This window comes from Mugil cephalus, chromosome 7 (genome assembly GCF_022458985.1).
Source record: "Mugil cephalus isolate CIBA_MC_2020 chromosome 7, CIBA_Mcephalus_1.1, whole genome shotgun sequence".
NCBI lineage: Eukaryota > Metazoa > Chordata > Actinopteri > Mugiliformes > Mugilidae > Mugil > Mugil cephalus.
Window position 1 is genome coordinate 28733310 of NC_061776.1, and position 18743 is coordinate 28752052.

At 38.8% G+C, this 18743-nt stretch overlaps 1 protein-coding gene across 5 annotated transcripts in view; it reads left to right on the plus strand.

The window, feature by feature from the left end:
• LOC125010370 (epidermal retinol dehydrogenase 2-like) overlaps positions 1 to 18504 on the plus strand; it is a 35664-nt gene extending 17160 nt beyond the window's left edge. For 3 of the 5 annotated variants that reach the window (XM_047588945.1, XM_047588947.1, XM_047588949.1), the window contains exon 7: positions 985 to 4172. In XM_047588945.1, the coding sequence (XP_047444901.1) occupies positions 985 to 1087 (103 nt within the window). In that variant the 3' untranslated portion in view covers positions 1088 to 4172. Of the gene's footprint in view, positions 1 to 984; positions 4173 to 16775; positions 16859 to 17832 lie in introns of those variants that run through there. The other 2 variants (XM_047588948.1, XM_047588946.1) reach the window with 2 other exon arrangements.
• The last annotated feature ends 239 nt before the right edge of the window (positions 18505 to 18743 follow it).

Consider the following 18743-nt stretch of genomic DNA (forward strand, 5'->3'; position numbering starts at 1 on the left):
TCAATATGATATTCAAAATCGATATTGTATCAGGAGAAAAAATATCTCGATATATTGCCATATAGATCCCCATCCCTAGTTTTATAGCAAACTTTACGCTTCAAATCATGAACCCGACCAATCAGAAATAGACACGTTTCTAAATAAACTGGACCTTCCAACACCCCCAACAGAATTAACTAATTCTCTAGATGCACCAATTACCTCTGAAGAATTGTATATGTATAAGTGTTAAACAAAATGCCAAACAACTGTAAGGGAAATAAGTTGTTAAACTCCAAACCACTCCAGGGCACCAAGGCTGTCGATGAGAGCTCATATCTCCACAGTGGTGCCAACAGGAAAAAAAACAGTGGTACTGAGGTGTTGAGAGCTATGAAACAGATTTTCCAGTTGATCCTGACCTCTGGCGTCGGTGAAATGAAAGGAGTCTGCCCTCAGTGTTGCACCGGCAGAATGACAGTGGTGAATTCACTGGATTGAAGAGTTGATGAAATGTGATGAAAAGTCATAGTGCTAAAAATAAAATTGAAAAGTACTTTTGATGGGTGGTTGAAAGTATCTACAAAAATATCATCAGCCTAATGCATGACTGTCTTAATGGTTAAAACAAAAGAAAAATTCATTTTAATTGCAAGAAAAATTTCCACGATAAAAAGACTTTTTAAATGCACCAAAAGACCTCCACCTGTAGAACCGTTGCTGTTTTAGGTGTTGCCCCTCTAGTCCACCTTTTGCTAATTTCATTAATACCAAAGCAGCTGAAGTGGATTAACAATCCCCTCTGCTATGTAACTGACCAGATCAATGTCCCAGTAGTTTTGGTGTCTTCAGTATTATTCTGCAATATATAAAATAATAAAAATTAACAGTTTGTAGATGTTGCTTTTAAATGCACTCCCTGCATCGAAGAATAATATCAGTGATATATTATATGTATTTCTACCATGTCCTCATCCTATCTCTCTCTCTTATCTTGTTCAGCATTCTGCAGTGGAAGTTGACCGCCCTCCTTTGCTCTTACCTGGGACTGGCAATTGAAATAGACTGTAACCCTAAACTCAGCGTTCACAACAAATTGCACTAACACACATTAATATTACTATGATGTAGGGGGAGGGTTTTTACCCCAATGTAAGCATTGTTAAACATGTTAAACATTTATCATTTCGTCTTCCATCTCGAATATTGACAAATATAACACTGACTTATATCCACACTATAGGCTACCATATCAGTAAACGTAATGTGACGGCAATGTCTGTTTTCTTTGCACAGTACTGTCCAAACTAGATTGAGAAACCCAAAGTACCATTTTACAGGGAATAAAAATACTATTTATGGCTGCAAACCTACATCATTGATCTAGAAGTGAAGAAATACATTTAGCAGAAACCCAGAAGCTAAGCTTGAGAAACATTTGTTATTGTAAATACTGTTGTCATTTTGAGGACAGTGACACTTTTAAAAAGATCATGATGTTTGTCTAACATATATTAGAAAAAGTTCTGTTATGTTTGAGTAGCTATTTAAAAAAAAGACTGTTGAACAGGAAACTTGTATCTTAAAACTGCTCAAGACCAAATTGCTTTTAATGCTAGAGTCTGAACAAATCGAGTTCCTCTGGGGTTTTAATATAAACCAATACAACAAACCACTTCCAAGAATGGTATTAAATGAGGGATTATACATACCATACCTTCCAAAACCTACAACCCACAATACCTTCCAAAGTAGTAATAGTCAACCTAAAGATCGATTGACTGCTCACACTGCTCAACAGAGTTGATAAATTAATTGCAAAAAAAACCAAAAAAAAATAGATTGATGGATAGAAGACACATAAGTGCACTAGGGTCAAAAACATTAGGTGCACATTAGAGGACTCTGACTTAATTCCGTAGTAGGTTAAAACTTTGTATCAGTATAAAAGCATGGTTATGATGGTGGATGAAGCTTTAGCATACAGTGCTCTCAGCTTCCCATGGATCTTATTACCAAAAAAATTTGATGACTATTAGGGACACTTGGACACTGCACTTTAGAACACACCTGAGAGCATGAATTTACACAGTTAAGTAAACAGTTAGACATAAGCTACCCATAGTCATATCCAGCGAAAGAACTCTATCTCAATGTAATTGAGGTACAGTAGAATCCCCAAAAGTCAAGTTAATTTCATTTATATTACCAAATCACAACAAAAGTAATTTCAGGTCACTTTTCCTATAGAAGACACCAGGACAGATAGTAATGCTACTGATCTAAATGAAGCAAAGATATTTCATTTAAATTTCTTCATCATTGTGTGTCTTCGGTCCTCCTCAGCTCTCTGTTTTATGATGGATGGAGCTTTGCACCAACGTAGACACAAACATGGAAACACACACCAACTGCCAGAATGATAGCATAAAACCAGAAGATCGGGCTAACGTGGTGGTTACTCTATACGGTGGAAAGAGGAGCAAACCACTGGGCTAAGTTATCATGCTGTTATTTGACTGACGGACTCTTTCAGTGTGTCTGGATATTAGTATATGTTAACCAACTGGTGTTTAGCTTTAGTGGTGTAGTCATTTATATTTTTTAGTAAGTTTTCTGTTTGCTGTGTGTGTAGGGTTGCCACCTTTCACAAATGAAAATAAGGGACACCCACCACAGCTTCTGGGGTGCACCACTCCATGGGCCTGAGGACCTGTGAAACCTGCCCTTGCCATGTTTGTATCATGTGGAAGAAGATTCTGCAGCTCAATTTTAGTTGTAGTAGCTGAAGTACTGGTCGTCTTTTGCAAGTTTTTGCCTCAATTGTCCATTATGGAATATAACTCAACACATGTGGTTTTGTCACTCTCCAGCTTCTTTACAATTTCTTCAAAGAGAGAGAAGATCTTAATAATATTATTGCAGAAGAGAAGGTAAACCTGAGCTTTAACAAAGCCCAATATTGTTTGGGATACAGGCTGATGATTAACACTTAAGTGCAGTCCAGGTTTGCATTAGCCGGGTGATGGCTGGGTTAAGAAAGAGCCACCTGGTTGTGACATGTTTTGAATATCCTGGAACTCACCATCACAAAATCTACAAAATTCTTGGAGTGATATTCTCCGTTTGGCAGATGTGGACAAAAAACATAGACCTTCAGCACAACATTTTCCACATCTATAATGAGCTGGTCAAGAGCACGCTTCACTGTGTTGTGCGTAATGCGGACATGGCAGGTCCCTTTGTTTTCCCAATAGTCTTTTTTTTCAGTTTTTTAATCCAGTAAAATCCTTAGATTCAGTTTATGTAATGATCACTGTAGTCCTCAGATATATAAATATTTTGACACAGAAAGTTGCACATTTTTAATTGAGGAATTGTTGTCTATGTTTAAAAAATAAACCCTTAACAATATTTATTTATCTGTTAATCCATTAGATTGACTTGTTCTTTGAATGATCATATCGCATCATCCTGCTTAATTACCCGATGATGTTGGTATACCTGCCTGTCGCATTCTGATTTTGTCACTTTAGCCTGTCAGGCTGTCATTGTGGAAGCTCCAGAGCTGCGAGAACTGCTCACTGAGTTCTCAGAACAGAGCAAAGTTTTGGTCCACTCCCGTCTTTAATGGAAGCGCATACGCTTTGTCCTACATCATGCTCGGGAAATCCTGCGTTTTACACTCTATTTTCAGTGCGAAAGCGGCATAATATTTATATTGGCTAATACTAGTACTAAATGAATTAAAACTCAACATCGTAAACAATTAATCAAACGATGACAGTCTACTTAAGATAACCAAGTTCATGCATGCATGCTCATGACATCTGTGGGGGTCTTGTGTAGATCCCATCACAACAATTTTGCTGGCCTTAGTTTTTCATGTGTTTTATTTTGTTAGATTTGGTGTTGATGTGGATGTGTGTAACATACGTGTATTTGACTTTTATCAAAATACAGAACAATAAGAGATGCAACATTTAATTGCAATTGTGTGCTACTGTGGAAGAGTTGGCTAAGTGATTTAGCATTTTGTGTTTCTGTGTTCTGTGTTTGTGTAATATGGTGAGTCAGTGGATGGAATGGACAGTTCTTATTTGTACAGCAACTCGTCTGCCTACAAATACTGTCAATGATTCGAATTCTGTCCATGGATGCCATTAGGTTGACTAAACCTTTGAAACTTCTGGGGTTTTTAGGAGTTTGCTTTTCATCTTGCCGGTGCAATGCCAGTTCAAAAGCACCACAAAACTTAATACAGTCAATTGTTCATTGTGCCTTCTTACCGCAATGTGGCCCCCAGGGCCTCCCAATGGGCCGGCAACCTTTGGTTGACAGGGACAAATAGATAGTTAGTTAATTAGTAGAGGAGAGGCCGATCCTGAATACGGAATTTGGAAAGGTGTTTTTTTTTGTTTGTTTTTTTTTTTTTTGTTTTTTGTTTTTACTTCTTATTTCAAACAGTTTTAGTTTTAAAATGATATGTATTCAAGAACAAGAAAAACATCATATCAAAAAGCTGCCTTTCCTCATGTGACCGCAGTGAATATTCGTGCACCTGCCCAGATTGAGTGATTTTCCAGAGTCAGGGTGAAAGGTCCGACATAGGCTCATTGACATTGACAACAGAGGAGGCTCTGACTGGATGGCTTGGGTAAGATTTGGGGAAGTGATTTCCAAATGACAAAACCTTGAAGATGTGAGCGTTTTTATTGATGCAGTCTGTGAAAACATGATTCAATTTAATTCAATTCAGTTTTATTTATATAACGCCAATACCAATACAAATTGTCTCAAGACGCTTCACATAAACCAGCCTGCAACCTCCACAGCAGCCTGAGGGTGACGGTTGCAAGGAAAAACTCCCTTTTAACAGGAAGAAACCTTGAGCAGTACCCAGCTCATATGGAGGGACCCATCTGCCGAAAGCCAGCCGGGTAGAAACAGAGAAGATAGAGAGAAAAGAAGAACAGGAGAAACAAGATAAACAAACTTCTGTCATAGATACATACATCAAGCTGAAGGAAACACATAGGATCTAATAATGTAACACATGGCTGATGATCTTATTTGACAGTTTGTGAGTATAACAGGAATCATGGGCAGGTTGGTGAATTGTTCATCTAGGTAGGAGTGGACAAGAGGACATTGGATAAACTGCTCTCCATTATGGACAATCCATCCCATCCACTACACCAAACATTTGAGGGTCAGAGGAGCTAATTTTCCAGCAGACTGATTCAGCTCTGCAATCATAGTGAACACTACAGAACTTCTTTTATTCCATGTTCTATCCAGCTGTATAACAGCTCATCATGATATTCACATATTTTTACTTGGGAGCTATGCTCTGATAGCCAACAAAACAAATCCTTGAGATCATCATCTTTTATCTCTGTATTCTTCGCTTTTCACTCAGGACAGTGAACAAGCCAGATGGATACTCTAGCTGATGACTCTGACTCACATTGTTAAACATCACTGCAAATTCACGAATCCCATGTTTCAGATTTAAAACTGAGAGCACAGTTATGACACAACAGTGTGTAGGTAGTTTTGATAATGGAGGAAACATAACCTCAGGCCATCTATTCTGTTCCCTAAATTGCCTCGATTTGTTTACCTCATTATCTTTATGCACATTTAGGAAAATGTCTGCAAATTTTCTGCAGTTGAAATAAGGTTCAGGTACAAGCTAATTTATTTAAACAACCTTTTATCACAAGTAGGGTCTTTAAATAGGTAAAATAAAGTAATGCAGCGCAAACAGGAAATAAAAACCCCAATTAAATCAGACACATCTAGATGTCCATGGTAACAAAATCCTGTTTGGCTGACTGTTGTTGCTGGGTAGAAAATTACAGTGCACCATTGAGTGGTGCATGTGATTGCAAATGTTACAGCACCCAAATAAATAACAGGTCCTTTGCCTCTATACATGCAGAGTTTTTTTTAATTGCATTTGAAATCTCCTTACCGTGTCTGCCTGGGTTTTTTCCAAGTACTCTAGCTTCCTCCCACCATCCAAAGAAATGCTCCTTAGGTTATTTGTTCATTCTAAATTGGCCTTAAGTTTTGGTGTGAATGTTTGTCTATCTCTCTGTGTCAGCCCTGCGATTGGCTAGCGACCTGTCCCCGGTTTACCTTACCTCTTGCTCCATGAAAACTGGGATAGGCTCCAGCCCCCCGCAACTCCCTAGATGACAAATGGTTGTAGAAGAGGAGATGCCATTTGATGAAGGTGAATGCAGCACATATTCTTAGTAACCTGGGACATGCCTAACTGCCAATGTGGAAGGAGTTTAGGAACAACATTTCTGCAAAAAAGTTTTGTAAAACTCCACTGATGTTTAACTATAATCTTGGCATTACAATATACCTTGGCCATCCACTGACTTATTTCACCTCCATTTTATGTTTTCAGCCTAAATAGTTAAATAGCTGTTTAAGCTGTTTAAAAGAATATTTAAAACAAGGTATTTTAGTAAATTACTAGGGCTGAGGAGACCAACATAAGACTTTTATACTCCGCTGAACTTAAAACACATTAAAAGATTCCGCATTTCTTAGCACTGATCTATCTCCTGTTGTAGACTTAGACAGACTTTAATGATCCACAAGGGGAATTAATTGATCACAGTAGCTTAATTGTCACAAAAAGATGAGCTGTTATTCAGCTGGATAGAACATGGAATAAAAGAAGCTCTGTAGTGTTCACAGCTCTCACTCTCAAATGTTTGGTGTAGTTGATGGGATGGATTGTCCATAATGGAAAGCAGCTTATCCAATGTCCTCTTGTCCCTCACCAAGACAAATGACTCCAACTCACTACCGATCACATGTCCCGGCTTTCAGATTAATTTGTCAATCCTACTGATGTCTTTTTTTAGTGATACTACCCCCCCCCCCCCCCCCCCCCCCCCCAAAAAAAAAAACACAGCAAAGAACAGAGCACTCGCAACAACAGACTGGTGGAAAGACTCTAGTAATTCACTGCACACATTGAAAGACCTGAGCTGTCTGAGGAAGTAGGCCCTTCTTGTCCACAGCATAACTGTTGTTCCTCCAGTCCAGTCTGTTGTTTATGTGGACTCCAAGGTATTTGTAGCGGTCCACTACTAAAACAGTTCCCATTGGTGCCCCCACATGACTGACAACGGTGCCTGACAGGGAGCCTCCCAGCCGCACAAACTGAGGCCCGACAGACAAGTAACCAACGATCCAGGAGACAGTGGAGGAGCTGACACCCATCCTGAGCAACTCTCACCAGGGGTCTCAGCTGAGCCAGGACGAGTCTCTCCAGGACCTTTATGACGTGTGATGTCAATGCAGCTGGTCTGAAGTCGTTGAGGCCAGATGGGATGGGCTTCTTTGGCACCGGTACTATGCAGGATGTTTTCCATAGCACAGGTGTCCTTTCCTACTTCAGACTCAGGTTAAACAAGAAGTGCAGGCTGCCAGTCAGCTGGGAGGCGCAGGTCTTCACTACCCGGGGTTTTACACGGTATGGGCCTATTGATTTGCCTTGCTTGACTTTCTCCACTGGTGCTCTCACTTGGTCAGGTGTCACATTATAGGGATGGTTTCCTCAGTGGGGGTGGGAGTTGGGGATAGAGCAGAGGTGATAGGCAGGAAGGGGTCAATGATGAATTGCGAGAGCCAGCAGTGGGTCGAGCACTGAATCTATTAAAAAAGCCATTTACTTCATAAGCTCTATCCGGGCCACTTTCCAGCTGCTTGGCTTTGGTATTACAGCCGCTGATCAGCTTCAAGCCTCTCCACACGTCCTTGGTGTTGTTCTGCTGGATCTTGGCCTCAAGCTTCCTCCTGTAGATGTCCTTACACTTCCTCAGTTTAACTTTGAGTTGCCACTGCATCCTTTCAACTCATTCGTATCTCCAGATGTGAAGGTCTGCTTTTTCTTGTTAGTAGATCCTTCAGCTGGCTGGTGATCCAGGGCTTGTTGTTAGGGTAACAGCGGAGTAGGGATTCCTGAATCTTAACAAAAGTTGATATATTTAGTGATACAGTCTGTCAAGCTACCTAGTCATTCCCATGGGGCTGGCAGAACACATTCTAGTTAGTGATCTTGTAAGCAGTCCTGCAGAATTTCACTAGATTCCTGACACCACCTCCTAATGAACCTTTTTGAGACAGGCCGCCTCTTGACTGCAGGAACATACTCCGGTGATAACTGGACCAGGTTGTATTCAGATTGTTCCAACGGGGGCAGGGTAGTGGAACTATATGCACCTTTTGAATTAAAAATACTGTAGCTCCAATGTTCTATTTTCCCTGGGTCATACAATGAACAAACTGATGAAAAGTTGGCAAAACATTGTCCAAGGTGTTATGATTTAAATACCTGGAAATGATAACAAGAGCCTCCGGGTGTTTGGACTGTTGCCTCGCAACAGTGGTGTGGACCATGTCTCATGCTGCTGCCTTGACCGCTGAGGGAGGGATGTAAACTCCAACAAAGATGACATAGGTGAATTCCTCCGGTAAATATTACGGATGCATTCCCAAAGCTAAAAGTTCAATGTCCAGTGTACAGACACGCTCCTTCACAGTTATATGAGCGGGACTGCACCATCTCTTAACATAAACGGCAATCCCGCCACCCTTCTTCTTACCGCTCAGGAGTGCTTCTCTATCCACCCCTGCAGTCTTAAAGCTGATAATTGACGCATGGTTCGGTCCGCATGCAGCCTGGTCTCCGTAAAACACAAAATACTGCTGACTGCATATTCCCTCTGGGTTCTAACAAGCGCACATAGTTCGTCCATCTTATTAGCAAGAGACCTCACATTACCCATGAGGACAGATGGTACTGCCGGTTTGAATTTCCTTCTCCGATGTTTAACTTTCACTCCAGCACGGCATTCCCAGCACTTCTTCTGAAGTTCAGGAGGTATCTCAGGCCTCACTCGGGACAGCACAGGGGACACGGACAGCGGTAGCAGTTACTCCCTTGAATACACCAATGGACGGCCATTCTGAGCGTTACAGAGAAACATAAAAAAAGGTCCAGAAAAACGAAATAAAAAGCAGCTTAAATGACAAAGAGCAACCCAAAACAATGAGACGGAAAAGAAAAATCTTAAGAAACACCCAGAAAGTAACACACAAAGAATAAATAAGCAAGCTAAAACAACACAGAGCTACTGACGACCTGCTGCCACTCTTCCAGGAGCATTTAAAAAATTAAAAAATGCAAGGGTCATGATGATGAAAACCCTTTATTGTCATTAGTTATAAGTACCAACAAAATTAGCCATCAACCTGTCCATACATATTGAAACACATACATTTTTGATAATGGGGGCAGGACAGGAAGACAAGGTATGGAAAAGAGAGATGCAGAGTGACATGAGGAGAGGTGAGGAGAAAAAGCAACCCCCACAATATGCTCCTGTGAGGACTACAGTGTAAGAACATAAAAAAAAAAACCCATGATAGGTACACTTTACAACATTAAAAAAAACTTGCATCAGGGGAGGGGGTCGTGAGTGGGTAGGGGGTTAGAGATAACCCAGCACAAGCAAGCAGCCATCTGTTCCTGCAGCTGGCAGGCTGGGGGGTAAAAAAAGCCAGCAAAGGCTTTGGATTTGGGGGGGGGTGGGGGGGGGGGGTGGGGGGGGGGTCATATCTGTCCATTTCTGTGTGCCTGTGTAGGCCTGGCATCACAATCTTGGTGCTTCAGTCCAGAGACAACCTTGATCGGGTCCCAAACAGAGTCAACTATCAGCAGTTGTCCATGGGAAACGGGGGGAGAAATGCAAGAGCATCTCACTGCAGTGATCTTCAGGGAAGTTCTTGTAATTTTCTGGACTGACTGACCTTCAGTCCTTAAAGTAATAATGGACTGTTTTTTTCTTTTCTTTTAACTTAACTGATTGGTTCTTGTCATAATATGAATTCTACCAGTATGTACCAACTTGACTTTTACACTACACAACTGATGGCCCAACCCCATTAAGAAAGCAAAAAATTCCACAAATGCACCCTGACAAAGCACACCTGTGATTTACAAACCATTTCAGGTGACTGTATCATGAAGCTCACTGAGAGAATGGCCAAGCGTTTGTAGTGCTGTCAACAAGGGTTACATATTTGTCTTTGCTATATAATTCCATGTATCGTGCTTCATATGTTTGATGTCTTCTTGATGTCGTAGAAAGTAGTAAAAATAAAGAAAAGCCACAATGAGAAAGTATGCCCACAACTTTTGACGTGTGTGTGCGTGCGTGCGTGTGTGTGCACGTGCACGTGCATAACGCTTTCACTCTGATTACTAAAGTCCCCTGTCAGAGTTTTATCCTTTAAATACACTTCAAAAGTGTTCTTTCTCTGGTCCATTTATCTGAGAACAGAGCAATTATTCTGTATTAGAATAATTTTTGTCTCTGGAACACAGCTCCCACAAATGGGGATAGTGCATCATCTGTCGCCTCTGTTCATTTTACACAAAAGCCACTGTCTTCTTTTTTGAAGACAGACATTGTTACTAGATTGTAAGTCATCCAAAAACTGTTAACATTGGATTATTAAGGAAGAGATTCAATAGGCATAATTCGGTATTTGAGTAAATATATTCCATTTGAGGCCACTAATGTGTGTTTTATTTCTTTTTGTTGCCCTTCACATGTCAGCAACATAAGATAAAATAAGATGACACTTTATTGCACCCCACTGGGGAAATTCAAATGCTACAGCAGCACAAGTCACAAAAAACAAGTGACCAGATAGAACTGAGATTATATAGAACACAGAAAGCAAGTAGTCAGACAAATGAGTGAGATGAGTGTTTTTGACTAGTAGTAAGCTGCTCACTTTTAACTTTCTGCTCTCGTGTCAGTATATTATAATGACTGGAAAAGCAATGGCGTTCTGGACTAACCCGGACCAACACTTTTCTGTCCTTTTTGGGAGAAGAAAGTATACAGTAGGAATTGGACTCGGAACTACAAGGTATTCCAGCGGATCCCGGCTGAGATGGCCAAACTTGGCTTTACTAGGACGGTAAAACAAATGAAGGAGAAGCTGTGTAAACCCTGGACGTGGGTGCAAGAGCAAAATTGATGACAAATTGAAGAGATGGATTACACAACTGGTAACCAAAGAGCCTGGAACTTCCAAAGCAAGATTTAGCCAAAATGCACATTGACAAGCCACAAGGCTTTGAAGAGAATGCTGTTTAGGCAGACAAGACAAAACTAGAATTTTTTGGCACATCAGCTCTATGTTCACAGATGAAAAAATGAAACATACAATACAAATACATGGAGGAGACTCGGTTATATTCTGGGGCTACTTTGTTGGCACAGGGTGTTCATCGAATCATTGCATTCTTCAGTGAAATATGCTGCTCAGTGTCAGAAAGCTTGGTCTCAGTCAGAGGTCATGGGTCAGGATAATGACTCAAAACGCAGCCAAACACAACAAAGAATGGCTAAGAACAAAACACTGGACTTCCTTAACACCTTATGCTAATTCTACACATATGTGGGAGGAGCTGAAAAATGTCTGTAGGCACCTTAAACCTGAGACAACCTGGAATTTATTTTTTATTAGAATTTTTAACAGTGATTTAACAGTTACACAGTGTGTGTGTGTGTGTGTGTGTGTGTGTGTGTGTGTGTGTGTGTGTGTGTGTGTGTGTAACCAAATACAACCTATACCACAATGTAGGCCATTCTGGGCAGATGCTCAGTCATCAGAGAGAGAGAGCAGACTGACTGAGGCGGCGTTTTAACAATTGCCAGGTCTGCTGGAGGGAAACTGCAGTGAAAGACAGACAGTACCCTTTTAGTTTTTTGCAAGTCCAGAATATATGCGTGTGGTCCACATTAATGTGGCCACATGATCTCCAACATGGTTTTTGTGTAGATACCAGTTCTTTCCTAATCTTTGGAGTTATGAGAAATCTGACAATATTTTTCCAGTTAAACTCCCTCCAACCCCTGGAGCTAATGTCTGTGCACTGTGATTTACACATAACAAACCATTTCTCTTCTGATAATTGTTCATTCAACTCCTTTTCCCATCTTTCTTGAATATATAAAGAGTAAGACTCCCTGAGTGACATCCAGCTTCTGTAAAAAGCTAAGATTATCCTTTCATAGGCCTTCTGAAATATCTCAACAATTCCACTATCAACGTCTGTTTTTACATCCTTCTCAAACCATTGTGCATATTGCTGTGATCCCTTTGTTCGCCCATTGCTTAAAACCTTTATCAATCCTGGTATAAACCTGGAATCAAATGCAAACCAACTCAGCATTTTTCTCTCTTTCTCCAATTTTTACCTTTCAACCATTGTATTTCATATTTCTACTGTAATTTTAGTTATTATATTCAGTCGGCTACCTAATTTTCCCAATAATCCTTTGTGTGCTATTAGATTTCATACCTCTATGTCAATCACACCCAGTTCTTTATTTTTCCATCTTGCAACAAAAACATCATTGCACCAACATACCAGTGGTCTGATTTGTGCTGCATAGAAATATTCCTTTAGGCTTGGTAAAGCAAGGCCTCCTTTTTCTTTAGGAAGCTGCAGGTTTTTTTTTTATCCAATCCTAGGTTTTTTTCCCTCCCCATATAAACTCTGATATCCACTTATCCCATTCTATGAATTGTTTTTTGTGACATTATCACCGGCAGAGATTGGAACATATACAAAAGTCTCAGGAGAACATTTGTCTTAATCATCTTTTTGAGCTGAAATCTAGGCAAATACTTGACCATCTCTCCAGGTCCCTCCTAATATCTTGGTTTATTTTTGTGTAATTTGCGTCGTATATCTTGCCTATTCTATTTGTAATGTTTGCACCCAGATATTTAATTGATTTAGCATTGCATTTGAGCCTGTATAAATTCTCTTTTACCTCTTGTGACGGGGAATAATTTATTGCCAAGATCTGTGTTTTTGTGACATTCATTTTGTATCCTGAATATTCTACATAGCATTTTAACAATCTCATTGTCTCTGGGAAACTTTCGTTAGGATGTTTTTTTTTTAAAAAAGCAATATATCATCAGGAAATAATCCTATTTTATAATAGATTAATATAATAGAGATAATGGTCTCATTCCATGAGGGGGGATCTTGCCTGACCTGAGAGTATAGTTGAATGAATCACATAATAACAGGATGAACTCCTCTTTGAAAGTTTTATAAAAAGATGATGCCGTAAACCCATCTGCTCCTGGCGACTTTCCCGATTTCCCCCAACTAATTGACTTTTCAATCTCTTTCATTGTAATCTCTGAAGTCAACATCTCATTCTGTTTGTGCCTATTGCTGGCAAGTCCAACCTGTTTAAGAATTCTGTCAGGTGTTCTCCACAAAAGAATTGCTCGTTCAACCTAAAATAATTTGTAGCCTGGCTGCCTTAAAATTTTAAGATGGACAACAGTTTAAGGCTTAAATTGCTGAGTTTGCCAAACTAAGAAGCTTAAGTTGTTTAAACATATATGAATTTCTTAAACACTGAATAAATAGTTGGGTTGACAAAGGCGAAGGTGACAAATTAGTCCCATTAACTTTAGATTTTAAGTTTAATCAACAAGTTTTTTTAGTGATGCCAACAATTTGAAGTTGTACAAACCTAAATCCTAGTTTAGACAACATGAAATGACCAGTAAAACCAACAAACTTGGAATGATATCTTGAGTTGTACAAATATAACAAGACAAGTTGTATAAGCATGTTGTACAATTTACTTAAAACTTAAAAGTTAACTCAACTAAGCATTTTGTTGAATCAACTTATGTTTTTAAGGCAGCCAGATAACTTTTTCTAGGAACAGTTGATCTTAGTTGCAATGTTAAGTTCAAAAAACTGAACTGCATTATTTCCCCACACAACTATATAGAAATAACTATTCTTTTAAGAACATTCAGAATGCCATTTTATTTCAATTAATAAATGAATTATGGTATGAATTGAATTATGTCAACACAATTGTCACATATTTAACACATTTCTAACGTTTTATATTTTTTAACATTTACAGAATAAAACTATCTGTAAAATAACGTTAATATTGTGCTTGCCTGCTACCATGCAGGATCTGTGATGGTATAAAGTTAGAGGTGAAATATAAAAGCTACCTGCTTAAAAGCTTGTGCAATTTAAATAGCAATTCAAGTAGATTTCAAGTATATCTTGACTGAAAAAATACTATATACATACTACAAAAACACTGTTATAACATTTACAACACCTTTACAACAAATATTTTCTATGGCTTTTATAGGCCTTTTTCTTTTGTTTATAGACATTTTCCTGAGTGTTCTTACTATGTTATGTAGTTTTACTGTATAAACATTTGTGGTTATAAGACTGTCTGCAGAATAGCCAGAGTAATGTGTTCAACCCCACAAGAACTGTCAAGGCACTCTGTCAAGAGATTGATTAACCACTGATTCATGTTTCAATAAATGTTTTTTAAGAGCAACTTGTGTCTTAAAAGAACACACACAGTCACTGTAGATGCAAGGCAAAGGGCAAGACCCATTATAGTGTTTGTGTCTTAGCTTGTAATGCCTTAGAACACTTTGTTGGTTGGCTGAAGAAAATGTGCATAACCTGCAGATCCAATTCAAATAACTCACAGGCTGGTTGTTCTGTAGAAAACAAATCAGCCCACAATTAGCATGTCATACAAAAATGTCCTATTTTCATTTTTAACTCGTAATATTCAATTTCATTAGTTTAATTTCATCATTTTTTCAACCTCATTATTTCACTTACCACTGCTGCCCAGTTAATATTTCAATTTCAGCACTTTTTAGTTGGTCATGTAGAAAGATGTTAATGAGAAGGACTTCCTCTCTGTAACACCAATATGTTTGTTTAATTCCACCAAATCTAAAAGAGTGAGACATCACCTTTCTAGTGGATCTCATTTGTCTGATACTGGACTACTGAATGAGCTTAACGATTAAGAACTGGACATGAATTGTGTACTGTAAACTCATCCAACCACACAAGGCTGAAAAAGAAATGTCTAGCATTGCATTCTGAAACATTTTCCATGATTTATTCAGCTACCTGCAAAAACTAATTTTCTGTTCTTAAAATCACACACTACAGAAGCCCTGAACTTTCATGCATTCATACATTTTATTTCCTCCATTCTCTTGTGGTTGAGCTAACATTTCAACTACAGCAACTAAAAATTACACAAGTAAAAAAAAATACCATAAACAATCTTATGTTACTAAAAAATGCTGCTGCAAAGTTTAATTTTACAATCCAGTGTAACATTTATCCAGTTTACCTGTCTAACAATATTTAAAGAAGTATTTTGATAAATACAAGCAGGGTCAAAGTGTGTTCTTACCTTGGAAAACTCCTAACTTCCTCCAAAAAAGGAAGTTTTGTGCTGCCGGAGGTTGATAGCCCTTATTGGCCATGTGGGGTTGCATATGCACTTTTGCAGGGGCCACATCTAGATAAGTTGAGTCAACTAAGAAATGTATGTTGCTTGAATGATTCTGATTGAACTGATTAGTTGGGTGCAGAAAAACTTGATATTTCAAGTACACGACACATTTTAGTTGAACTGTCCGAGGAAATTGAGTTGAGATAGCAAAAACCTCAAATCCTTGTTAAGAGTGTACAGGAATAGGCTGTGAATACAGATTACTATAATATTCCTCAAAGACCCTTTCTATCTCTTCTGGCTCATAGAATTTTATTTGTTACAGGATCCCTTTTTTATGTATATTAGACAATGCTTGCTGTTTCCTCATACGTCTAGCTATGTTTTTAGTAGTCTTAGGCCTTCATAGTATGTTTGTTTACTAAACTTTGCTTTCCTTTCCGCCTCTTCCAACGGTATATCATCTATTTTCTTCCTTACTTCATGATTTGAGTAAGTATACCTGGGTCCTTTGACTGGTTATGTTGCTGTTCCAATTCTTTTAATTTTCAGATTTGTTTCTGGTATGTCTCTTGTCTGATTTTTTTTTTTTCCAAAAGCTATATGTGAGATAAACTTTCCTCTCAGTATGGCTTTCAGAGCTACCCTTATCCAACACTCCTTTACTTTGTGTAAGTCTCCCTTATTCATTAGAAAATAATCAATCCTAGAGTACATTGTGTGAGTGACAGAGTAGTGGGAATAACCCCGATCAAGCGGATGAAGTTCTCTCCATACATCCAGTATATCCATTTCAAACATCATTGTGTTCATATATACTTACTAATTAGTTTTTTTGCTTCCCTTCGTACTTGTTGTATCCGACCTGTGATTTGGTACCACATTAAAGTCCCCACCACATATCAAAGTCTCTTCTGTTTCTGAGTTTAAAAGATTAAATATTTTTCCATAGAATGTTTACCCACTTTCGTACAGGAGCGTACACATTGAACAATGTAACCAATTGGTTTTCTAGTTTGCCTTCTACCATGACATATCTTCCCTCCTCGTCACAGCTCCTATGGAGCAGCTGCTCCTCAATTCCTCCCCTGTCTCTCCCGGACGCGTTGCCACGGTAACGCTCTCTGCAGACGCTCCTGAATTGTCGCTCCGTTGCTGGCCACAAGGTTCCGTCTGTCGGGTGTCTTCATCCCTCTCTTCCCCATACCTCGCACCACGTGTTTGGAAGCAAATCTTTTTTTCTTGTAGGATCTTTTTAATCTCAACATATGATTTACGTTTCTTCATCACTTCAGTGGGATAATTGTAATCAAAAAATATTCATCTCCCGTCTAGTTCGATTTTCTTTTTCCAAGCTCTGGCCAATATATTCTCTTTGGTCTCAAATTTCAGAAAGTTGACCACTATAGACCTCAGAGGTGCTCCCGATAGTGGCCTCCTACCCGCCCCTTGAATGTGCAGCTTGGCTCCCTCAGGTACGCTCCCGGCGTAGGAGCACATCCACCAGCTCAGGCACAGATTCATTGTCCTGTTCAGCCACGTTATAGATCCTCAGGTTGCAGCGTCTTCCATGACCCTCTACTTCGTCTTCCTGTATTTCCTTTTTCAGGTTTTGTATTTCTGCCGTAATGGTACTGAGACCCTCCAACTCTTGTTCTACCTGGTCAACGTACATTGTTTTCTTCCTTAAACTTCTCTGCCCTCGTCCCCCACTCATTTCGCGTCGGTTAAAAACTCGTGTTGTCAGGCCGTTTTTAGATTTGGGGGCTAATTTCTCGAATCGACTCAGGAGCCACGCTCTATGCTGCCATCTTCTTTCACACTCCCCGGAAGTCAAACCTGAGATAGCTTTAGCAGTTTGCTGATATACCTGTCAACTGGTGTAGAAGTCTTATTGAGAATTGCAGAAATCTCACATTTATTGCCTCAGAAGGTTACCATATTTTTTGGCTTGACCAAAGTTTCATTAGTCTGATTTTCAGTTACTTTCCAGTAAATCTTTATGTATCATTACTTTGTCAGTGTTATTTGAGTGACCATTGTGGACTCTCTTTCTTTAATGGAAGGTTACCATTTATTCTGTCCACGTGTGTGTATGCTTGTGAAATCAGTCATCCAGCTTATATTGTTTTCTAAAACAAATGGTCACTGGACTTAAAACATCTTTAAGGTGGGTATTAAGTTGTTTCCTTTGCTTTGGTGGATTATATCTATCCAAGGCTCAGTTAAAATCTTTACAACATAAACACTCTTGTTTGTCTGGTCTAAAATTATTACATTCCTGCAATGAATTCTAATATAAAGTTCGTGATGAAGCAGTTTTAGATTCAGCCGATTCAAGTTTGTTTTGGTGGATATGGTGCTTCTGAGCTATACTGTCATAAATGTATAGTGAAAAACCAAGCATCTTAATCACCCATTAACTTCTCTGTTGTCTTTCTCTCCATAGCATCCTCCCTATGAAACAGGGCATTTTGCTTGGCCAGTACCTGGGAGCCTTTAATCTCATGGACACCTTTAAGGGGCGCTCGAGAAAACTGGAGTAGGAGAGAAAGGATGACTGAAATGGAGGAAAGGATGAAAGTACTCAAGTCAGCTACATATTTTAATTTTTATCTTAATTTTAGTATATTTGTGAAATATTACATAAGTGGAAGAAGAATTATACCAAATGCTGGGTTTGAATTTTCTCTAAGTTCAATGTGTAAAAGTGAGCTATTCTCTGTATCTTACACTGTATAATGTTTTTAGTTGTTTTGTTGTAATTAGATGGAAATCTTTTAACAGGCAGTAGACATTTTTAATGCATTATGAAATTGGTGTCCTAAATTTATGCAAATTCACTCACGCTTTATCATAACTGCTTATTTTGAAGTATTAGTAAATCATTTGTTCATCATTTGTAAAACATCACTCATAAATTAATGGACATTAGTAAGCAGTTTATGAATGCAGTAATAAATGCTTTATTCTCATTTATAGGCATCTCTAGAAACATCTGCAATCTCATAAAGTAAAATTTGCTGTTAAATTAAAGTAATCCCCTCCAATCTGATACATAAAAGTTTCTTTCATTCTGTAAAGTATAAAAAATTGCTTAATAAAAATGTATCGTTGCCAACAGTGACTCACAAGTGCCAAAATACAATAAATAAAATCTTTATAAAGTAATAATAATATAATAAAATATTTCGCAACATCAAAATTCAGCTGCCTCTGTACTGACTTTCAGATGTTAGAGAACAGCACTTAAGCTTGTGAAAAAACAACATACACCACATATAACAGATAGCAGGTGCCAGGTCCATCCAGACAATATCTGTATGGTCCAGTGCAGAAGCAGCTGGTGGGGGGCAATAA